The sequence below is a fragment of the Stigmatopora argus genome, chromosome 7, assembly GCF_051989625.1.
Source record: "Stigmatopora argus isolate UIUO_Sarg chromosome 7, RoL_Sarg_1.0, whole genome shotgun sequence".
Lineage (NCBI taxonomy): Eukaryota > Metazoa > Chordata > Actinopteri > Syngnathiformes > Syngnathidae > Stigmatopora > Stigmatopora argus.
In genome coordinates, this window is record NC_135393.1 from 9566933 (window position 1) to 9591131 (window position 24199).

General features: G+C 38.6%; 2 protein-coding genes and 3 long non-coding RNA genes across 7 annotated transcripts; 2 read left to right on the plus strand and 3 right to left on the minus strand.

Moving 5' to 3' along the window:
• Positions 1-1018: 1018 nt before the first annotated feature.
• Positions 1019-7102, plus strand: LOC144077669 (uncharacterized). Its single transcript, XR_013301063.1, has 3 exons — positions 1019-1078; positions 3240-3344; positions 7046-7102. It is a non-coding gene; the product is annotated as an uncharacterized LOC144077669 (long non-coding RNA).
• lyl1 (LYL1 basic helix-loop-helix family member) lies at positions 1354-4427 on the minus strand. The gene is made up of 3 exons (XM_077605568.1): positions 3211-4427; positions 2159-2253; positions 1354-2008 (listed from the first exon to the last, which is right to left on the minus strand). Exons 1-3 carry the CDS (start codon positions 3765-3767, stop codon positions 1470-1472), a joined length of 1191 nt encoding a protein of 396 aa, XP_077461694.1. The 5' UTR covers positions 3768-4427; the 3' UTR covers positions 1354-1469.
• A 1720-nt stretch (positions 7103-8822) lies between the features above and the next one.
• On the plus strand, positions 8823-11201 carry LOC144077668 (uncharacterized). The gene is made up of 5 exons (XR_013301062.1): positions 8823-9337; positions 9521-9586; positions 10585-10606; positions 10939-11035; positions 11068-11201. It is a non-coding gene; the product is annotated as an uncharacterized LOC144077668 (long non-coding RNA).
• Positions 11202-11239: 38 nt separating this feature from the next.
• On the minus strand, positions 11240-13566 carry LOC144077779 (uncharacterized). The gene is made up of 4 exons (XR_013301092.1): positions 13426-13566; positions 11977-12064; positions 11763-11908; positions 11240-11349 (listed from the first exon to the last, which is right to left on the minus strand). It is a non-coding gene; the product is annotated as an uncharacterized LOC144077779 (long non-coding RNA).
• A 6009-nt stretch (positions 13567-19575) lies between these two features.
• Positions 19576-24165, minus strand: zglp1 (zinc finger GATA like protein 1). Of its 3 annotated transcripts, none has more exons than XM_077605478.1 (5): positions 24051-24165; positions 21628-22666; positions 21448-21545; positions 20599-20692; positions 19576-20183 (listed from the first exon to the last, which is right to left on the minus strand). In XM_077605478.1, exons 2-5 carry the CDS (start codon positions 22662-22664, stop codon positions 20054-20056), a joined length of 1359 nt encoding a protein of 452 aa, XP_077461604.1. In that variant the 5' UTR covers positions 22665-22666; positions 24051-24165; the 3' UTR covers positions 19576-20053. The 3 variants fall into 3 exon arrangements, with proteins under 3 accessions (XP_077461604.1, XP_077461606.1, XP_077461605.1); XM_077605480.1 differs by having other exon boundaries at positions 21444-21545; XM_077605479.1 differs by having other exon boundaries at positions 24056-24156.
• Positions 24166-24199: the final 34 nt, after the last annotated feature.

Sequence of the window (24199 nt, forward strand, 5' to 3'; positions counted from 1 at the left end):
CTGTTATGTGGTCCAGAAAGTGGGTGCATTGGGCTTCCCAGCAACAGGCTGGGACCGTTTTCTGTCTTTCTTCCGACTTCCATACAGTTACCACCTTAACGCCTAAACGTATCCGATTTGTAAAAAGCCACGCCTCTTAGGAAGCTAATGAACACCCCTGCCTAATTTTCAAAATCCCATCTTGAACCACATCCTACATCTTTTTACATTACCACACATCTACAGTTGCTGTGGTTACATAAATCCTTGCTGGTTGTCAAACATAACCACAATAAATACAGCCTCCCCCCACACACACACGCCTGTGTGTGTGTGTGCAGGCACATCAAATCATTAAAAAAAAGTATCCACGAAAAACATAATGGCATTATGATAGAGGTCATTTTCCCATGGTTGCAATTGTCACAATATTATGTCAGCAAACGCTAACGTCCGGCTTAGAAATGTCACAGCGCATACTTTTTGTTGACATATTGTGTAAGACTTACATTATCAATCAATCAGTCATCACCAACACATAATCCGTAGCCACAAGAAATGAGTAGGAAATGATCCTTTTTAAAAATGGAGTATTATTGTGTGATCCAAACTAAAACATGAGCTCCAAAAAGGTCCTGATAACCACAAAACATGTTTTTTATGTTGCCTATTTTGCAATGATTTTACAGGTAGAGTTCATGAAACAACTTTTTAAATACAATAATATAATAATCGGACATAGGCCATGTCGTCATTACCACAACACAAAAAGCCTACTTGTCATCACACGCAGAAACTGCGTACATTTGCTCAAAGGCACAGGGATAGTACCTATTACAGGAGCCTGTTTGAGATAACCTTTCTTTTGACCATAAACGCAGGATTTACTGTATAATTTGACCCAACACGTATCATATTAATAAGATTACTAGAATTTTGTGCGTGTGTATTTTCCTCCATTTTCCAATTCAACACTTGAATTTATGATTGCTGCATGTTGGCGTCTAGTCAATATTGGCTTCCCTCTGTTCATTACAGATTCTACCAACTAACCTGTGTTTGGGTGTGGATGATCAAAATGAGTGTGATTCTTCCACAGGTAGGTACATTAGCTGTATTATTTTAATTAGCCCCACAATGATCAAAATCAAGCCAATGTCGGGGCCTATTTTCTTACAAAACCAGTAGAGAAAAAATGAAATCACTTTTTTATTTTTGAGCACAAACACAAAAAGTCGAATTAGCCTTTTGAAAAGGCATTGGCAACGCTCTAAAGATGTGATTTTTTTTTTCATTGTAATAACTCACTACATGAGATTGACGGTGCAAAACGCCTTGTCAATGGTAGACAATGGCGGTTTAAAAAAACAACTGTGCAAGCACAACATTAGCACTTTATTGAAAAAGACACAAAAAATGACAACACCTCAAACTCAGAAGCCAGCATCTCATTTTGGTATTGAACCCTCCACTTCCACTTACTTTTGCGGTCATCGCTCATCACGTGTCGTTGCCACCATCCTTATCTGACCCTTGACCTTGCCCAGAGTGCTATGCGTCACCACAGAGGTCTTTGCCCCATAGCCGTCCTCGCTGTTAACGTCGCTGTCGCAACTAGAGCTCGTCGGCGAAGCCGCCAGCAGAGTCGGCGAGTCGGCGGAGTCTTGTTTGCGAGGTCTCGTCACCCCGGGACAAGTTGACGGCGGTGATGCGCCTTGCGATGGAGGAGGCGTGTCACACGGAAAGAGGGGTTCGAGTTTATCGTCCATGCCGGACGAGTCCATCTTCCGCGTCTCCTCCTCGTCCGAGTCCCTGCTCCCGTCTTGAGCTTGGTCCTCCAACAGCGTGACCAAGAAGTTGATGTATTTGACGGCCAGACGCAGGATCTCGTTCTTGCTCAGCTTCTTGTCGGGCGGGTGCGTGGGAATGAGCTTCCTCAGTTCTGAGAAGGCGCCGTTCACGTTCTGTTGACGCCAGCGCTCTCGGCTGTTGGTGAAGACACGCCGTGCGATTTTCTGAGGAGGCCCCGCTACACGGGCACAAAACAAGATTTTTTTAAATTAGCCTATAGATTTTTAAAAGCGGCCCGCCATAGAATATTAAAATAAGAGGACATTTTTCAATCAAATTTGACTAAAATCTCACACTATATGCACCCATACATTCGCATTCCACTCACAATCATTGATCTCCATCTCAAAGTGTGACGGGGGTCTTCTTTTAACCCGACCACTCGTGATGATGCCATAGCCTCCTGAAGCACCCAAGAAAGAACTGAAGGAAGAAAATATTGACATGAGGGATGCAGTACAAACTAGTGGGAGGTGGACATTATTAGCTGATCCACAAACTGCGTGAAGCTTTTGAGGTCAGTCTAATGAATGTCAGTTAGTAGTTGATTGTATCGTGTAGCTAGAATAGATCAATCGCTTCTGGAGCAAGCACACAAGAGAGGAACAAGCAGTGGGAGAGGCATAATGGGGGGTAATGAGTCCAGTCTTACATGCGCTATGATATAAAAATGCTTTTTGATTGTCAGATTAAATGCAAATTGGGGCGAAAAGAGCTACCAGCTTTTGCCCTTCAAGATTTTGACATTCAATTGAGCTAACCTTAACTCTTGGACTCTTTCATGATTTGAGTCCTCAGGCTCCTCCTTTGGTTTTGTCCGGTTAGTCCGGTTTCCTCACACATCCCAAAAACTTGCACAGTAGGCTGGTTGAACCCTCTAAATTAGTTGTGAGTGGTTGTCCGTCTCCTTGTGCCCTGTGATTGGCCGCCCACCGATTCAGGTTGTCCGCTGGCTGGTACCCATAGTTAGCTGGGATAGGCTCCAGCACCCCCTGCGAATTTGTGAGGATAAGCGGTTTGGAAAATGATATCATACATATTTAATTCAAATAAAAACAATAGTGCCCCGAAAATTTCACAAGAATTGAAAATGTGACAATCCTCCCTAAATAAACATCATTTAAAAACAACGATTTAATATGCATTTATTCATTATCCGTACTGCTTATCCTCACACGGGTCATGGGGGGTGCTGGAGGCTATCCCTGCCAACGGTGTGCACTAGGCGGAGGACACCCTGAATTAGTATCCAGCCAACAATGATTTAATAGGTTTTTGTTATTGTAACGATTGCAAGATAGTGCCTATGTCTTTTTCCTGCTTTAATAGTGACAGTGCCAGTTGTAAAATCTTTACTCTTAGATGAAAAACTGTTGTTACCTTGAGAAAAAAGGATGATGTGCCTGCAGGTACGTCTGAGCCAATCCTGATGGACAGCCTTCGCCCCCAGTGTTTGCAGAGCCCCCAGAACCGCTGACGGGCAAACAGGCCAGCTGCGCGCGATGCAGCTCCAGGTGAGGGTGCTTTCTGGGAATTGGATGGAGGGTGGTCAGTGGTGGGTTGGAGATGGCCAGAGGGGGCTTGCTGTGGGCCAGACTGATCACCGGGATGTGGGAAGGGAGAGAAGAGGACGATGAGGAAGAACAAGTGGAAGTTGCAGCAGAGGATTGAGGGACCCGGCCCCTGGTGTTCTTGGTTGGTAGAAGCGGTGGGGGAGAGGGGACTTTTGGGGACTCGGTGTGGGAAACGATCATTGGTGAACTACCTCGATGCTCCTCCGTCTCCATGGCAACGGGCTCAATAGGCACATCGGTCGATGCGGTCGTCTCAGTGCATTCGGGGGCATCTTTCTCATCGGACATGCATGTTGGAGGTGAGGAGCTGGGGAGGGTCTCTGGGGGAGTGTGAGGCTCTTTAGGCTTTATCTTCTCCATCATTGTGGAAATTCCTCTTTCCTAGAAGTGTGTGGGTGTTTGTGAGGTGTGTTTGGGTGTGCATTGTCCTAGTGGCTCTTATATACCAGGACGACAAACATGTTGATGTACGCTAGCATACACATTTTAAGTACGCTGCTTTGTCACACTTTTATACAGATTTTACATTTACTTCACCTTCGCCCTTAATTAAGCTTTTATTTTTAGAGCCTAGGAAGGAATCATAAAGTGCCAATCAAGCCCACCTTTTTCTTACAGTCCCTCCCCTTGTTTATTGGGCCACAGCACATCTTTTAAAAAGACAAATACATTTGCAAAAGGTTTTTTATATTGAATTAAGATTATATATTTCATTTACAAGCAAATTTGCCCAGGTGGAAATTGCGGCCTATTTAGTTAAACACAAAGAAATTATTGTGTTACCTGCCATTTGGTAAAAGTAGGTTTGGTAGATACTAGATGTTCAAAGCTTCATTACTCTGAACAAATAATTTGGGGACCCATTAAGTTAAATTGTCAGTTGTTGTCTCACTGAAGGCAAATTTGCACTCGATTGGCCTATACAAGAGGTTTAGGTGCAGTGTAACCCAGAATATAATATTTGTATTTTTCCTTAAAACATATCCTGCATTGAGGATTCTATGCCGTGTCACGTGTTGGTCCGTGTGTGGAGGACGTGAGTCAAAATCCTTTAAAGCGCTCAGAATGTCCCCGGCTGGCAAAGATTGGATGCATATCAAAGCGTCTGGAAAACAAAAGAAAAACACACTCGGGCTTTAGTGTATAGTTGGCGTATACGGTTTGTAGATTTAGAAACTAATCAATGTACAGCATGGTATGTTTTGCACGCCACGCGTGGATTAAGAAAATTTGGGGTCCTGATATGATATTCTATCTTTAATGAAGAAATGATTGTTTAACCAAAGTATTGTTGTGTAAAGGCAGATATACTTTAGGTGTAGGTTCTGAGTCACCATCGTCGTCTAGGTTTTGCAATAGAGTTGTTCCTGTTTTACTGCCACTTAATGGTCATGACTTTTGTTTTGGACAGTTCCCTCTTTCACAATGAGTTAAAGATAGTTGTTTTGACAGCAACATCAAATCTATGAATTAATTTAAAAGAACAAACATTCCGTTATCACACATTTTGAAATTACTGATTTATGTTTTTGTCTTTAAAGTTAAACGATTTCTTAGAAATATTATGATAAATATGTTAAACATTTAATAATGTGTATGTATACTAAATATTTTTTCTTATTGTACATATATATTTTAAGGGATATGCAATAACACAGTTTGAAAATGTACGTAAATCTTATTTAATTCAGTAGTGCAAATTTAAATTCAAGTAAAATTAAAAATAATTAAAACAATTAGTTTGATAAAACTTGAATATTTGTGTACACAAAAGTCATCTAAAATAGCAATACAGATACGTACATGGCATGTAATATTTCTGTTGTTTGACGACATTTTATAATTGAAGATAAGCTCTTATAAATTTTACCCACCACTACACTAGAATGAAAAAAAATATTAATCATCCTGTACATGTTTATTAACCACCACCTAATGTAAAGTTTATGCCTAGGTTGCCCCAAATGAACAGCATTAACAGAATTTAGTTTCAGTATTAGGTAATATTATACTGCACTTTTTTATTGCAAAATAAAACCAGTAAAGTACATCATTTATTGAATAATGTATAAAGTGTATACTTTAAATATATCTGCATTCCAAAGTAAAATATATTTTGGATGTTAAATGCTTATTCACTTGTGGCAGCTGTCTTAGCAAGTGAGACAACTCAAATTCTTTACAAATTACTCATTGCTGTATAAAATAGCAGCCCGTCAAGAATAAGAGCTTAAAAGCTAGCAGTCTAATAAATATTATTACCGCTGTATATCAACTAAAACAATACTCACAGGAACATAACAACCCCCATGTGACTTCAGTGTCCAAAATTGTGCTTCTTTGGAGCAAAAAGTATCTGATGTGTCGCTCAAACACTTTCTTTGGAAAAAGTCAAAAAAAAGAAGAAGATGCATTCAAATCACGCAGATCCAAAAGAGAAGGAGGAAAAAAGAGTGGAAGCGAGCATGTCGATGATGTTGACACTGCTGTCATCCCTCTGGTCTCTCACTCACTTTCTGCCTGTCTGTTAGTCGCCAGGATGACACAATGCTGTCCGGGCTGCCAGTCGGAATGCTGGGACACAGTCAGAGTGTGAGATGGAGAAAGAGAGAGAGACAGACAGAAAGAGAGAGGGGTGGTCTGGGAGTGAGGGGAATTGTCCATATTGCGAGCAGAGTTTTCCGCTCCCTGCTGGACAAGAGGATGTGCTGCTACAATGTGGTAACTACTGATAAGAGCCTCAAACGCTGCCTGTGGCCTAGAGATAAGAAACCACCACTACTCCCCCTCACCCACAATCCAACACCACCACCCAAACACACACACACACACACAGCATGAGGCTTGCATACACACTTACTGTATGTACCAGTAGTGGAACATCAGGGCCTGCAAGGCCTTCTCTGCTGGCCTAAAAAATATCTGAATCACAGACTGATGTTAATTATATTTTGTCCATGAATACTTAAATAATTCTAAATTGTATGTCACCTTCCTTTGATTGTTTTCCCCTTGTTGTGCTCCTTCCAGGTGTGTGTGTTTTCATATTTAAGCATTTAACCAATCACATTTCAGCCATTAATTGTTGCCAGGGTCAGATATCGACCTGGAGGCCTTCACAATCAAAATGAAATGCACAAAAAATAGACATAAAAAATACATTGTTTTCATAATAATGTGTATTAGTCTGAAATACACAAAAAATAATAGGTTTTCATAATAACGTGTATTAGGAAAACAATGACTTTTTGTGTCTATTTTTAATGCGCATGACCGAGGTCAGAGTTCAAGTGGCTACAATGCGTCTCCAACCCCAGTCCTCGAGGGCCCCTGTCCAATATGTTTTCCATATCTCTCACCACATCTGATTCAAATGATCAACTCATCAGCAAGCTATCAAGGAGCTTGTTCGTGATCATTTGATTTTGGTGTGTTGGAAGACATGGAAAATAGATTGGATAGGGGCCCTTGAGGACTGGAGTTGGAGATCCCTGTTATAAAGACTCAGATTATATTTGAGTGTCTCTGCAGTGGACAAAAAGAAAAAGCAAACCAAGCCACTGAGCTTCAAAGTCATCAGAAGGGTATGTCCTTTTTCTCCCCCTGCCTCCTGTAACTTTAATGTTGCTTGCCTTTTGCAGTGGGATGAAGGCCTGCTGACTGAGCAAAGGAGAGATGGCACTTGAGTGGCGTTATGGGAAGGGCGTTATGGTATGTATTCTATTGATAGAAAACAGCTAACTTGGAAAAAAAAATTGGGGACAAATGTTTTGACTTTAATCCCCAGTCTGTATTTTTTGATTTATTTAATGTTGGACTTGGTCAAACTTGCTCCATTTTTAAATGCTGGAGGGCCTATGGCAGGGATAAGGAACCTATTGCTCGGGAGCCACATGTGGCTCTTTTGATGGTTGCATATGGCTCTGAGCTAAAATATGGAAACCGGTGGTGAGAGAGCCGAGTCCTGAATGCACCAATATGAACGTCACGTCGGCACTGTGGCATTGACTTGTTTTTTTTCATTAGAGTCTTCTGCATCTATTCTCTCATTGATACTCATTGATATTCATTGATTAGCAACAGCGTAACAATGTTGTCAAAAGAATTCAAATACTTTTTGTACTTTAAAAGTGGTAAAATGACTAAAAAATTGGCACATTTTCATGTATTTTGACTTTTAAATTGTGAGTATGGCTCTCAAGGAATAACATTTGAAAATAGGAATTGTTTATGGCTCTCTCTTTCAAAAAGGTTCCCGACCCCTGGCCTATGCTATCTCAAAAGCCACTTTTTTTTGAAAAAATGAATGTCTAAAATTGTATGCATGACTTATTCTTCACAGCAAAAGAATGCAAATAACATGCTAAATTTGAACTTTTTATTAACAGGAAAACAGTTTAACTATAGCACAATTAAGGGGGTTGGCATCACATTCAAGTGTTGATTGGTGTGACCAGACTTTTCTCCACCTGTAGACATGAAATAAGACAAGTCAGTTAGACACTAATATTTTTACACTGAGAAAAAAAGCACTTAGAAAAATCAAAAAGACTGGGTTGAAAAAAAATTAGAAAAGGTGAGGGGGGAAGTTGAAGGAAAACACTTAGGACAAGAAAAAAGACTTGAGTTATACCCCCCAAAAATAGCTGCTCTAACATTTACATTTAAACCAATATTAAATGAAGTGTCTAATCTTTAAAAATAAGATTCATCTTACCTTAAGGATCTGCCTCTCATTTTGCCATACAGCCGTGGACTTTACCTACGTAAGAGCGGGGGGAGTAATACACAACAGGTTAATTTGGATGAATACTTTGATAGTCTACAATAAATGCATGAACCTCCCAGAAGCCTACCAGCATTCTCCAAAGTGCAGAGATGCCACATGATGCATCAAGAGAGGAATCATCTTCAAGCAGGCAAACTGTGAGAAATATCACCTAGTGAGCTCCACTTTGAGAACCTCCAGAGTCTGGACATGGGCCTGAAAAATAAAGCAAAAGTTATCATATATAGAGACAGGAGATTCAACAGATAGGCTTGATCTGACCCCGTCTCCTGTAAGTTCAAGGGTTTGAGTTGTGGGCACATAGGAAGTGGGGTAAAATCCACTTCCTAGCAGCATTTCATGATTAAATACAAATACTGGAGCTTTTCAGACATTACAACCGGGCCGGGGGGTGATTTTCCTGGGAAAAGACAGCAATGAACGTCAATGGCGTACGGGCAAACATTGCCCGAAAATTGGGTAAAATCCAGACGAAAACAGCATTTATTGATTAAATACAAATACTGGAGCTTTTTAGACATCAGAACCGGGCCCAGAGTATCATTTGCCCGGTAAAAAGACAGCGATGAATGTCGATACGTCCATACGTGAAATGGCAAAAAAATGCACTGCCACTGTTTATATGTCTAGAAGCAAAAAAACAAACACTAAAGTGCATGTCATCACAATGTTCATAATGTGCAATACTGTATTTTAAAGGATTAAAGCCCAACCCAAAAATATTTACAGCTCCCCCCACTAACTAATGCACGTTATGATGAAAACAATGTTTTTTTTTAAGTATGAATGCCCAATCAACACGTATTTACAGCCCCGCCCCCGCCCCACCCACTGACTAATGCATGTTATTGTGAAAACAATGTAGTATTTTTTTTAAGTATTAAAGTCCAACCAAAAAGCATTTACAGCCCCCCCACACACACACACACTGACTAACGCACGTTATTATGAAAACAATTTGTATTTTGTGTGTGTCTATTTTTAATAGGCGTGGCCGAGGTCACAGTTCAAATTGCCGACGTCAAACCCCAAAATGGCTGATGAGCCAGGAGGCAACACGGGCGTGCACTGCAGAGCAGCTCAAAAGTGACGATTTGCCGAAGAAAGCCTGACAAACTTCTCACAGGACGATGCAGCACATTCGGTACGTTGTCATTTGGGGATTTCGAAGCCCCAGTTCTCGTCTTAAGAGTGATAAGAGCATGATTCGTTGACGTGATGTGGCCCCATGTGTGTGCAGACAGCAAAATGTTTGCGAACAAATTGGCTACATTGCGTTACCGATCGCTCTTTGTTTAAAAAGAAATCATTCCATTGTGTGTTTCAGTCCCTCAACGAGCACAGACTGCTAGGAAACCTCAAGAATGTGGCATCTTGTCGACGCCATAACAAAGTGAGTCATTTTTAAATCGTTCCCATTTTCTCTATCCGTGTAATATTTAAACGTCAGCGTTCAGTATTCAATCAAGGCTTTGCGCAATTGGCTCGTTTTTCATCATGATACATTCAACTTTTGAATGAAAACACTAACTAGTTTGGTGTTTTTTAATAGCAAAAACCTGTGGGATAAGTCACCCACACAAATGCCATTAGTGGACGTGTAGGGAATAAACAGTAATCCCTCGATTATCGCAGACCAGACATGGCTGCGATAAATGAAAAACTGTAAAGTAGGGTCATCCCTATTGAATTTAATTTAAAAAATACTATAGTGGCAAGTGTAGGAGTAGTTTCCACTTGTGAGTTTCACATCTTTCTGAACTTACAAATAATAATCAAACATAGGCTTTGTCATCATCATTGACTTGACAAAAGCCTAATTGTCATCATACCCAGATAACTGCGTATGACGAAATTGGTAATTGGTACAAAAAATTCTGACATGTAGTGGAACTGTGCACTCAAATAGATTATATACTTTTACCCCGTTAACTTTCTTAAAGACCCCAGGGCTTGGACTGTTTCATTTTTAGTTTTAAATGTGGTTTTGACAAAACCTAAGTGAGACATTTATTCAACAAAATGCAGGTGTCATTTTTGACTAATTTAAACATTTTTTTCCTTGGTATAAGAGAAAAACGGAAGTTTTTTTGGATATTTTTTAAGAATGGATTTGAAATAATTGACTGAAAAACTCAAGGCAGAAGTAGGATTTAGTTTATTTATTATTTTCATGTAATTTGTACCTTGTGGGCCCCTGCCCAGTGTGTTTTCTATATTTCCCACCACATCAAGATCCTGATTATTTGACTGGATCATTTTTAGTCTCTCTGCAGCAGACAAGAACATGTCTAATATTGCGTACCCTTTTGATGTTTTATAGAAAAAAAGCTAATTGGAGTTTTTTAAGTAACTTAATCTATTGTGCCTTGACCCCTTTTTGTTTTCCAGAGTTCCACGCAAGGGGGACGAGGTTTCCTGCCTATGTACAGATAGGCTGACGCACCCCCTCATTTCTCGGTGCTCGGCCAGAACCTATCTCCAAACTTCTTCAAAATAAAAGGTAAGACCTTGCGAATGGTTTTTTACTTTGTGCCATGACCCCCTTTTTTTTGTTTTCCAGAATTCCTGCCTATGTACAGATAGGCTGACGCACCCCCTCATTTCTCGGTGCTGGGTGTTACGCCAGAACCTATCTCCAGACCTTTTTCAAAATAAAAGGTAATACCTTGCGAATGGTTTTTTACTTAACTTTGTGCCATGACCCCTTTTTTTGGTTTTCCAGAATTCCACAAGGGGGACAAGGTTTCCTGCCTACGTACAGATAGGCTGACGCACCCCCTCATTTCTCGGTGCTGGGTGTTACGCCAGAACCTATCTCCAAACTTTTTCAAAATAAAAGGTAAGACCTTGACCCCCTTTTTTGTTTTCCAGAATTCCACCTGGTGCCAAGGGGAGTGTCTTTGTCCATTTGAAAATGGATGAAGGCAACCCTGATTTTTCAAAATGCTGGAGGGCCTGTGCGAACCTATCTCGAAAGTTTTTCAAAATAAAAGTTTTTCAATGTATACATGTGTTTGTCTTTAACAAAAAATGCAAGTAACAATCCAAGTTAAAAAATTTATTTACAGGTAAACATTTCAACTTTAACATACTTAGTTGGCATTACATTAAAGTGTTGATTGGAGTAGTTGGTCTTTTCTCTGGTTTGTCCACCTGTAGACATAAGACAAAACATTTTAGTTAAAGGTTCACAAAACAATCTTACACTTACAATAATTTTTTGTAAAATACATGTTGAAAATAAAATTAGAAAAAAGCTATGGGAATAAACACTTAGAAGAAAAAACTGGCGGAATAAACACTTGGAAAAATGAGAAAACACTTAGAAAATAAAATTAGGAAAAAAGCTATGGGAATAAACACTTAGAAAAAAAAAAAGCTGGGGGAATAAACACTTAGAAAATAAAATTAGGAAAAAAGCTATGGGAATAAACACTTAGAAGAAAAAAATGGGGGAATAAACACTCGGAAAAATGGGAAAACACTTAGAAAATAAAATTAGGAAAAAAGCTATGGGAATAAACACTTAGCATTCCTGCTCTAACATTAACTGAGATCCTTCTTACCTTAAAGATTTAGTCAAAGAGCTGTGGAAATAAATGGCCAGTGTAACATCACCATGATGATTTAGGCTTTTATTTAATTTGGATTTCAGAAGTACAGAGACATCATATGATTCAAGTGGGCAACTTGCGAGGAAGATCTCTCAGGCCTGTTGCATGCAAAAGTTAGAATATATAGAATGGAGATTCAACTTTGGTGGGGAGGGGGTAGTTTTACCTTGATCTGGCCCAGACTCCTCTTCTATAACCTCAAGAATGCTCTAGGCATGCTAGAAGAGCTGCATCTTGGTGCTAAACAGGGAACACTTGCACACAAAAAAACATAAGTTAGCATATATAGAGCCTGGAGATTCAACAGATAGGCTTAGTTGTTTTTTTGGGGAAGTAGTTTTATCTTGATGCTAAACAGGGAAAACTTGATTTAACCAAGGTATTTGGGGGTTGCCAAACAATTACGGGATAGAGAAATCTTACAAGAAATTTAATAAACGATCAAAATAAAGAATGAAAATTAGTTAGCGAGTGCCAAGTGCTATTTTTCCTTTTCCAGACAAGGCGATTAAATATACAGACTGACGTTAACAGCTAGGACAAGGGTATCAAACTCGGGTTGGTTCGCGGGTCGCAATAACATCAACTCGATTTCACGTTGGGCCGGACCATTTTTGAAATAATATTTTGATTTTTTTTCTATTTAAATTGGATTTTAAAAAAAAACTATCAAAATCCCTAAATATTCAGTTTTTATAGATCTAAAAAAAATGTTTGTTTTAGCTTTTTTTTCTTCATGAGGGAAAATATCTTCTAATAATTTGTTTTTCATTTCAAAAGGAAATAAAATATTTTTGGGAATATGTTCAATATTAGCGTGGAAAACAGAATTTTTTAAAACTGAGTTACCGCTACCGGTGCGTCTTTAGTTTATCCTTAACTTCTTGCAGCGCCCCCTCCAATTGCAATTACCTTACAGCACCTATGTTTTATCCCAAATTCCAAATTATTAATTTCAGGCTAGGGTTAAAGATCTTACCTCTACAAGGGTGAGTGTTCTTGGTGCTAAACAGGTAAAAGTTGATTTAACCAGGCTATTTGGGAGTTGCCAAACAATTATTACAGGTTTTAAGAATTTGAATAAACGATCAAGATAAAGAATGTAAATAAGTTAAGTGAGTGTTCTGTCCTGTTTTCCCTTCCAGGCAAGGCGATTGAATATACAGACTGACGTTAACAGCTAGGTGAAAGTTGGCTTCGCAATGTTCTTATAAATTATTTTTGTTGTTGTGAAAACAGAACAATTACAGATTGGAAAAGGGTGATTGATTAGACATCCACGACTCAATCGCCCGTTTTTAGTGAGCCCTTACCTAGCAAACTGTCCGTTAATGTTTCGGTTTTGTTTGATTAAATTAAGTCTTTCTACACGGCTCAATAATCGAGAGGAAATGGACAATGTACTTTTTAAAGCCAAATGGGAGGCGTCGTCGTGACGCTAATGCTAAGCTAAGATAACTAATCACATACGACAAACGGCCAGTGGGTTAAATGAGCCCATACTTGTCGATTTAAGTTTGTCGACGGTGTGTTCAACCTGGCATTAAACTAACAAATTATTCCTTAAAAAACGGATAAAATTGCACTTAGGCCAGTAAATTGCTCTACGCCTTACCTTGTGTGTGTGCTAGCCGTCCGCCAGCAATGGAAAGGCTGCCTGAAAGGCCGAGCTGCTGCAAATGTGCTTAATTTACACAGCTGCGTCACCAATAGCTGTAACCACGCCCATATTGTCCTGCCATATTGAATGTGGAAAAGATGGCGGCTTGCTTACCGCGCTCACCGATGGGGTTTGTTCTCCCAACTCAATGTCCATGTCTTGAGGATCTACGTCATCGCAGGTGTCAAAGTGCCGGCTCGGGGGCCAAATCTGGCCCACCACATCATTTTGTGCGGCCCGAGAAAGTAAATCATGAGTGCCGACTTCCTGTTTTAGGATCAAATTCAAATGATTATAGATGTACATTACATTTCCTGATTTTCCCCTTTTTAAAATCAATCATTGCAATTTTTCAATCCATTTTTTTCTTTTGTGTTTTTGGTTCAAAAAGCATTTTGTAAAATCTAAAAATAAATATATAAATATTTTCCGTTTTTCACTTTATTTTTGAACATAATTTAAAAAAATATTTTGTTTCCATTTGAAATGAAAAACATGATTAAAAGAAATTTTCCCTTACTAAGAAAAAAAAAGCTCAAATAAACATTGCTTTAGATATATAAAAATTGAATACTGAGGGCTTTTGATACAGTTCTTTTAATCCAATTAAAAAAATCTAAATATTACATCTAAAATGGTCCGGCTCAGATGAAATGGCGTTAATGCGGCCTTGATGCTATAAAACACAGGTGTCAAAGTGGCGGCCCGGGGGCCAAATCTGGCCCGCCGCATCATTTTGTGTGGCCCGAGAAAGTAAATCATGAGTGCCGACTTTCTGTTTTAGGATCAAATTAAAATCATAGATATATATGTACATTAGATTTCCTGATTTTCCCCCTTTTAAATCAATAATTGCAATTTTTTAATCCATTTTTTCTATGTTTTTAGTTCAAAAATCATTTTGTAAAATCTAAAAATATATAAAAATATTTCTGTTTTCCACTTTAATATGGAACATAAAGAAAAATTTGGTTTCCTTTTGAAATTGATTAAAAGAGATTTTCTCTTACTAAGAAAAAAACTCAAATAAACACTTTTTTATCAATAAAAAATGGAATATTCAGGACTTTTGATGCAGTTCTTTTAATCCATTTATATAAAAAAAAAATCTAAAAATTATATCTAAAATGGTCCGGCCCACATGAAATCGAGTTGACGTAAACGCGGCCCGCGAACCAACCCGAGTCTGACACCCTTGCTATAAAACTGTGTGTGTTAGTACACTATTTTTTTCCAAATATTAAGTAACATTTTTACTTAATATTTTACATCAACTCACCTTTATTCCAAGCCCATTTAACATTTGAAACGCAAAGAATGCTTCATTGTATTCTATACAATGTACACTGCGCATGGGTAGTAGTGGAATGCAACTCAATTGCAATCGGGCAAGTGATGGACTGAAACATTAAAGCCATAGAAAGTAAATGTTAAAAAAAAACTGATATTAAGAACTGAATGCATGAGTATGTAATATAAATATTAATATACAAGAGGACAATATACTCTATACTACATCTCCTGTCCTGGACTGAAAAATGTAGTTTAGCTATTTAGCTATTATGATGTATTTAGTATTATTTATAAACCTAAATTACAAAAAAATATGATATGAATCAGACACAAATATTTTTTCTGCCACCTGGCATTGCCATCACCATGTGAAATAACCACGCCCCCCCCATTCATTGCATGTGTGGGGTAATTTATTTAAATGTCATTGAACTAATCATCAGAATATGCGAAATCAACTATGATATACATATTTACTCTCTATATTATAACTGTTTCCAGTCACATTTTGCATCCAAATGAGATAAAAGTGTTTCAGATCATTCCTAACTCGTCAGCCATGGGATCTGCATTGAAATTCACCCCCCGCCCCCACACTTTTCTCCACGCGTGCACGTGTGTGACAGGATGGGAAATTTTCATTCATGGAATATGTGCGGGTATTTGGGATGCATTGATATCACGCACCTGTGTCACTGATGACCAATCAGAATCGTCATCAAGGCCACTTTCCTCTTCAACTTCCTTCCTAAATGCATGTCATGCCTGCTCTTTGTTCTCTGGCGAATGCTCGCTGTCTGCGGGTGGGTGTCACGACCTGGGGGCCGACACCTCTTCTCCATTCCCTCAGCGGTTTCCTCCTCAGACGCTCACCCGCACACAGACAACATGTCCACTCTACTGTAACGTGACCTTTGAGGTCCTGGGAAAGAGGGCACTTTGCTGAGTAACTGTGTGACAAATCTGTCATCAGTTCCATTGTTGTGTTATTATTACTGTACTCTATGTGTACTCTATGCTCATCATCATAATCTTTGTGGGCGCAGGACTCGGGTTATGCTGCTTTGCATCCCGCAGCTGCAGTTCCACTTGATCAACACCTATAAAAAATAAAAAAAGACATTAGAAACTGGATTAAAATCCAAAGCAAACTGACTTCAGTTAGCTGTTAATTATACGCAACTAATGCAAAAGTGTGAGTTTGAAATTAGCTTTTTCAGGAACAGTGTCACTACAGTGGACACCTATTGCGAGAATGACTGACTTATTATTAGACATGGGCAGAAATTATATTTTACATAAAGATCAACAGACAAACTGTGGTTTTACTGTCCAGAAATAGATTTTTTTTTTCATCTTTGGCGTGTGCACTGTACACTGGAATAAACAATACTTTCAAGACTCACACTCCAACAAGTGGAGTCCTTGGCCACGTTTCCTCCCCTGCAAGTAAACACTATTGTGCACAGAGTGATAGGGATCATGCGAGCTAATTGTTTGAAGCAATATTCAGGGCGCAATTGATGGCGAAAGTGACAAACAATGGTGTAGACACTCGCCTTGACACATGCTCTCTTTTCCTCCATTCGTCTTCTGCCTCAGCTCCTTTATTGGCCTTATTGTTCTAGGTACTTAAAAAAAACATCCATCAATCCATCCATCCAGCCAAAGTACTTATCCTGCTCAAGTCGAGGGGGGCCGACTAGGCTAGGCGAAATACATCCGGAATCGGTCGCCAATCAATCTAATGGGCAAATACATTGATGTATCTAAACAATAATGATGTTCAATTATAGTTTTTTTTTTTGCATTTTGATCAATCTGTTTGATTGGGGAGGCATGGCTTGGTCGTAGGGTAGTAGAGATTTGGGGTTCAGGGTATTGCTCCTTAATATATCATAATATTTATATAATGTTAAAACGATTAGCGGTAAAACTGCAAAATTATATCATCATTATATTACATTATTGACAACTCATTCTTCTTATTATGATGTTGCCTACTTCTTTATCTATTAATTATTTAATTATTATTTAACAGTTTGTTTGTTTGTTGTTGTTATTTGTGCACTTCCCTATTTATTTATGTTGTTAACGACTTATTATGTTGACTATGCATATTTATTGATTGTTTATTTCTTATTTATTTATTATTTATTTGTTTTTTGTTGTTATTATTTGTGCACTTCCATACTTATGTTTTAACTACTTATTTTGTTGACTACTTCTCTATTGATTGCTTATTTATCATTTATTGTTATTATTTATTGATGATTTATTTGTTTGTTTGTTTGTTGTTATTTTTCTGCCCTTTGTGGTGAAGCTTTACATCTCAGTATACTTGTGTATTGGCAATAAACCCATTCAATTTAATTAATATCACCATTATTATTAATCATTGTTCAATTGGTAGTTTTAATTCTTCTAATATTAGAACTTTACTCTGGTAATATCTGTAGCGAATCTTCGTTTTCACAGCATTTTAATCTAATTGATGGAAGAAATAAGTGTTTTAACCTCTTATATGTTATGAGTTAGTTCATTTCAATATTTTTTCTAGTAAAATTTTGGAGCTATTATTTTGTGTATTACTATATGTATTAAACAGAGTATTTTCTATGAATTACTTTCCTTTTGTGGCAACCCTCAGGACTGTAAGACCATCAGTCATCTATCGACGGTCACGCATTGCTCATTTTCCCAGGATGCACCTGGCACAGGGCGAGTGAGCGGATGCAAATTCCAGCTGTTTCCTGTGCACACTTCCCGGTTTTAGTTTTTACAGCCCTGATGTTTGGCGTGAGTATTAGTAAAGTGCAAAAGGGTGACTTACAAAGGGTTCCCCGTGTCTGCCGTCGCCACAGGTGTGAGGTTAGCGTCACTCAACATTCGCATGTGCTGTGGATTTCAAAGAAGGAACACCTGAAATGCAAAAATAAAGAGACAATTGTATAATTCAAGAATAAACAGGTCTCCTCATTGTCTTCTATTTCTCTTTGGACTTCCTTAGGCAGTCAGGGGGATTTCAGGCGGAGGGCTAATGAGAACATCACGGGGGCAATCTATTGTTTCCTTGATGGAGGGCTACTTCTACTTTCCTCATCAACACTTGGCCACAAGCCAAAGAGAATGCACTCACTGGATATTTCAATAAGCCCAGTTGGAAAGTGCCATGAGAGCCAATACAAGAGGCTTATTCAATATTATTATATGTATAATAGGTTTGATGTTCTGTGATCTTTCTGTAGTTTTAAAATGTGCATTTTAGACAACAATGCAGAATAAATACATATTGTATTTATCTAATTTAATATGAATTTGGATGAAGCAAGTCTGCGAAATGATTGTGCAGTTGTACCTTCAGGTCAAGGTGACACAATGTGAAACAACAGCGTATTGTGTCTATCTTGTGTCATATTTCTCATCATCAGCGTCCAACTTCCACAGTTTAGCTCGTTGTTGACCTCCATCCTGTAATAATAGGAAACGTCGCGTCACTTTCCAACTTTCTCTCACACTTTGCTGTTCCACTGCATGCTTGCGAGAGCTGAAATATTGTTACACAAAGTATCAGTCCAGCCCTAATGTTTTTCATTTTTCGTTTCCATATGTGAGCCATAAAAAACACATAAAACAAACAAACTACCACCAGACTTCTTAATGTCCCAGATACACACTGTGTATAGTATTCTTATATCTTATACAAATCCACCGATTTTTAATACTGTTTATCCTCATTAGGGTTGGGGAAGCTATTGCAGTGCCTCTCTGGAGTATTTGTCTATTAGTATGATAATATGTCCATTAATTTCCAAAATGGGATGCGGATATGTGAATATATGAGAATAAATGGATTTTAATAGTTACAGCTTGTTTATTGGACTTTCATCCTGTCTGCTTTTGTGCTTTCCTCTTGACTGCTTTTTGGCAAAGAATTACACTAGTAAACTCAATGCGGCGATTTGATCATTTTGCCACTAGAGGGAGACAACGTTTTACCATTCATTGTCACTCAAATTACAGTAGGTTCAATCATTCATTTCCCTAATCGCTTATCCTCACATGGGGGTGCTGGAGCTTATCACAGGTAATCGCAGGGCAATTGAGCACGAGAAATAGCAAATCTCTTGACTGGGAAGCCTCGCGGTGATCAGTGCATGAATGGACCATTATGGATGTGCTGCAATTGGGAATTTAAGTCAAATATATTTTCTTTAAACAGAAAATGATGTTACATAACTATATTAAAAAAAACTGATTTAGATAGAATTATAACCATCATACCCATATATTCTTGTCTTTTGGGAAACACATTTTAATTTTTTTTTAAAGTATTTGGGGTCAGTATTGAAGTCTTATTTCAAGATGTAGTATAGCATGACACCCTCTGTTATTGCTTTACAAGAAGGTAGTATTTGAGCTGAAACTGTTTATATTTAACACAACAGGGGAGACTTATATATGATTGCATTTTTTTTTTTTAAACAAGCTCATTTTTATGCTCTTGGCTTATTCAGCTCATTTCCTTTGGCACTCCTCAGTGCTGGATGTTTTAGCCAAATGAAGCAAGTCTTTTGGGCTGTTCAAAATTAGACGTGTTTCATAAAACAATAGTTTGTTTGCATAGCATCCGTCCATGCAAGGCCACCCACCATGTGGGCTCGTGGAGCAGCGAAGTATTATTAATGCACAACACTTCCAGTTATTGTGTCTGACAATCAGTTATGACGAATATACATATCATTTTTCATCTTTGATGAACAGAATTGCTGCATTTAAATAGATTTAAGGGATTAAATTGGGGCAACAAAACAGGAACTTTCCAAACTTTAATGCAGATAAATAGCACCATACTTTTTTCACACAAAATTCATTTTATATTGTCAAAAACTTGCATGCAAAGGAAAAAATTGACACACATTAACCATTAAAACAAAACCATCACCAAAACCATAATAAAACCAAATAAACAAGATAAGAACAGACACACACACACACTAAAACACACAACAGTAACATTCAACTGCAGCAATAAATATCTTTTCAAACACAGCTCACTTTGGAAATACTTGGCAAATCTTGAAAAATTCCAATACTAAACTATGCGTGTCAACATCACACTTTTTTTCCTCTAAGAAAAGTCAAAAGTTCTAATAAAGAACCACAACAAACATTTAGACTGACAGTGTTAAGTTACCTATACAAATAATTTAAGAGGCATTTAAAACTTATTCTAATGTGCCTTAAGGCACTTTGTCAAATCCTTTGTGTGAGCGTAAAAGTGAAAATTCTAGAGGTCATATTTGAGCCGAGAAGAGGTCAGACTCACATCTCCACACTTGGGGCAGATTGAGATATCATTTCTATCTTTTCTTGGGATATTCCAGCAGTTAGTACAGCGCACCCAGTACTTTCTGTATCTAAGACAAAGTGGAAATAAAAAGTAATAAATATTTTACCCTCAATAAGAGAAAAGAAAAGCACAGAATAGTTAACTAAAATTATGACTGTAGAGTCAATTGCAACCACAATTTCTTCCACGCGCTATAGAAGTGCAGACACTGGTTTTTAAGGGTTTGCTTTAAATGTATAAAACTTAATCCAAAACACTTTCAGAAGTACAGCTCTAAATTTAAAACTAATAATAGTAATATTTTTTGTAGAATTTAGAAAACAAGCACTTCAAACAAGTTGATAAAACGGTGGAAAAAGTGACTTTTGTGCCATTCTTTTCTATATTTTAACCAATACTGGGAACTTGAGAATGGGGTGTAGACTTATATCCACTATAATACTAAAGCATAATAAATTAAGTAATAAGCATTCAATCAATACCTTAAGCCACAGGCATTGCAGAGAGGGGTTCCATCTTCTGCATCCCTCCACATGGGCGTTTTTCTCGTGCAGCACGATGCACAAATTTTGCCCTCTGATGGCAATATCAAGATGAATTAAACTTTAAATACAGTAGTAGATGGTACAATGTATAGTTGAGCAATGCAACTTTGTTTTCTATTAAGAAATCCCAGATTTTACAAGGTCAATGTACGACTGCTTTGGCTCAAAGTGTTGGTTGCCATTCAAATGCTGGTTAAATTATGTCATAGGATATAACACAAAACTAAAACCTTCTACATTATGGATTATAGAGGGTATGTTTGCAAATAAGATCTTTGTGTAGCAGCGCCCCCCAGTGGGAAAATACGCATAGATACCAACCAACAACGTGTATTTATTAAAACATTTCATCGTTTGCATGACATCTCAGCCGAGGGAAAGCTTCCTCGAAAAATAAGCCGAGAATAAAATCTTACTGTCATTCGATCGAGCCATAGCACTTTGGTGACAGACTTATAGATCACAATGGATCTGTATATTAAGCACCTCTGGAGAAGCGCATTTATGTGCCCATCAACTCTTGTATCTGTACTTGATTGACAACTGATAGTTGAGCAAGGCATAGTTTTAGTAAATTCATTGAGCCTGCTCACAGGATTTGTTAGAGATGTTATACCTGCTGCTTCTTTTCCTGTCATAAAATGTGTGACGGGGCCATTACAACACTGATGTGTCAAATTTAAATGACATTTATTTTTGCTCTGGTAGGCCTTCAAAATACGGAGCCACAATGTGGTAAAGTGACTGTGGTTTAAACTGTTGACAACAGTTAAAAAGTATACACACGTGAAGTAGCCGTTTCACTCTCCTCGTCAGAGCTGCCGGTCATTTGAGACACTCGACTTCTTGATCTTCGTTTGCGCACACTCTTGCAGAGCTCCTTGCTGTGGTAGAAACAGACGTATTGCGACGTATAGTTAGAAATTATTACCATCCAGCGGCAACGGCACCCTGGCCTGTCCGCACCTGTACTTGGATGTTATGAAGAGTCGACACTGTTCCCTGCAGTCATCCATCTTGGCGTCCATCCGGAATGTCACTCCCTGGAAGTGCGGGTCTTGGATATCCACACTGCGGCGAGGATTGGGTTGCTTTCTAGGTTTTTTAGATTTCTCCAAAGGCGGCGTGATTGGAGTATCATTTCCCCCATTTGACTTCCATTCTGAGGTCACTGTGGTAGTAGTAGAGTGCTCCCAATCGGCAACATTTGCACCATATGACTTTGATGACACAATGTAATCATTTGGTTCAGGAGAGTGACATCCCAAAATGACGTTAGCATTCTGGTCGAAGGGGAGTGGCGGCCACGATCGCTCCAAACTCACTGTAGCATGAGGAAAGATGTGCGCATGTAACATCGAACTTCCTGAAACATAGGCGGTTGCATCGTGATGTTTAGCAAAGAAGCTTTGGTGACATCCCTTCAAATTGTCAACACCAATCGCTGGTTCTGTTTTAGAAGGCTGAGAAGATGACAGTGCTGCTTTTTCTTTGGCAGCCATCTGTGGTGAAGTAGAAGGTGTAAACTCTTTTCCACATTTCTTATGTATAGACCCCTCATGCTCATCAACCATATTGATAGGAGACATCTCTGCAGCAGAAAGTGGCAGCTTTGAAGTGTATTCAACACAGCCACTAGTTCCTTCAACAGATGCAGAATTGTATTCAAAAGGGATGGAGCATATGGGTGATTTTGAGCCAGATTCCCATTCAAGATTAATGAGCCTTTCACACTGCATGTTGATCACACTCAATGCTAGCCAAGGGTTGTGTACTCCAAATGGGGGCTTTGCTACAGTTTCCACCTGGATTATATTTTGAGCCCTTTCGCTATGACCGTCTTCAAGCAAGTAAGACAGCGATGTGGTGTCCAGTAGACTGCTTTGCAAAGAGGCCTCAAGTTTGGAAACTTCCTTGAAAAGGTAGTCACGTGCAGATTCAGAGCCATCTTGTTCTGCTGCCCTCCGGATGAAGACCACCTGTGACTTCTCATCTCTGTCCATATCTGCATCATGAACACAAACAACTTGGAAGACAATTGATACTTGGTGTGCTTGATGGCAATCTTTGGAAAAAATAAAACCAAGCAAACTGCATTCAAAAAATCCTTTTTACACTGCCATCAACAACCTCATTCTTTTTGGAAGTCGCAATAAGGCATTCTCCGCACGATGCATCCTTTAAACAGTAAAACTAGATTAAAAAGTGGCAACACAAGAGAAATTGTAATGAGTGCAGTAGTCATTCTTTTACTGCAGAGATCCTCAGGAGTTATTTCCATGTACCAACAACAGACTAAACAAACGGCAGTAAAAGCCCGCTGTTACTAGTTTAGTTCTATGCCAGCCCTTCCAACTAGGGGCATGCTTGCACTGAGCCTTAAAGACAAAACCAGCGGTGTCCAAACTATTCCACAAAGGGCCGCAGTGGGTCTTTTGTTCCAACGGATCCAGTAGGGGCCGTTTAACCAGAGGTTTCTTCTGAAACAAGAAGCTTTCAAGATACTACATTGATTTTAAAGAAAGGCCTCCTCTTTACTAGTTGGAATGAAAACTTGCACCCACTGTGGCCCTTGAGGACACCCACGCACAGTGTGAAAGGGAATTTTGAGCCTATAATTTGTACGAGGCTTTTCAACTTGAACTGATGATATTATTATATACACATTCGCACTGATTGAGTCTAGTGTAGAATGTGTAGAAATAATGCATTTTAAATTTGCTTTCTTTGTTAGTTATAATACTAAAGGGCAAATCCGTGCTACATGCTAATTTTGAATAGAGATTACATAACCAGTGAACACTTATTTTCCTTGAGTTGAGCAGATCACTACTGTGAAGACAGAAGAAACTTTTGCAATGGTAATGCAGAATTTTAATATAAAGCCCTTGAAGCGGAGATTTTTTTTTCCATGTTAAACATGAACTTTCTCATGCTACGGTGAATACTGCCGTTCACGCAGTAGATCGACTAATTTGTTGGAATTTAATTTCTCTACTTTAAACAGGGATCACTTATTTTGACTTGGTTTTAGCCTGTAGTTGTCGTAGATATTATATTTATGTTCATATATGGTTAAAACGTACTGCACCTCAAACAACACTGCCAACTAAAATAAAGTCGGGACTTTTTACAGTTATCGTTCGTCTCGTTCGGCAAGATAGACGATTTACCATGTGAAATCAGCAGTTTTTTCAATTGTTAGACTTTACTTTCCAATAAAGACGAATTTTTATTTTAAGAATATAGAAGATTTTAGTTCCTTCTGAGCGAGCAGTAATAGAACGCAACCAAATGTAGTGCAGTACGGTGTCACCGTTATTAGACCACGTTGTGGTCAAGATATAGATTAATATATTCGGAGCAAAATAAACTTAGGTCTTTCTTACCTTACCAGATTTTCGTTATATATAGTTGTGTTGAATTATTGCTGTCATCAAATGAGCATCTGACAGGTGGCGCTGCTTAGCTTTGATCTTAGCACCTGAAGGCGATCTATTGCTAATTATCTGGGGTGGGTTGGCTTTCGGGGGTTTTT

Coding starts and splice junctions, on each gene's coding strand:
- lyl1 (XM_077605568.1), bottom strand. CDS start 3,767: ATGATGGAGAAGATAAAGCCTAAAGAGCCTCACACTCCCCCAGAGACC. Junction 2,254..3,210: donor CATCATCCTTTTTTCTCAAG/GTAACAACAGTT, acceptor TTCTTCCTTCAG/TTCTTTCTTGGGTGCTTCAG. Junction 2,009..2,158: donor TGAGATGGAGATCAATGATT/GTGAGTGGAATG, acceptor GTGCCCGTGTAG/CGGGGCCTCCTCAGAAAATC.
- zglp1 (XM_077605478.1), bottom strand. CDS start 22,664: ATGGACAGAGATGAGAAGTCACAGGTGGTCTTCATCCGGAGGGCAGCA. Junction 20,693..21,447: donor GAGTGAAACGGCTACTTCAC/GTGTGTATACTT, acceptor TATTGCCATCAG/AGGGCAAAATTTGTGCATCG. Junction 20,184..20,598: donor TGCAATGCCTGTGGCTTAAG/GTATTGATTGAA, acceptor ACTTTGTCTTAG/ATACAGAAAGTACTGGGTGC.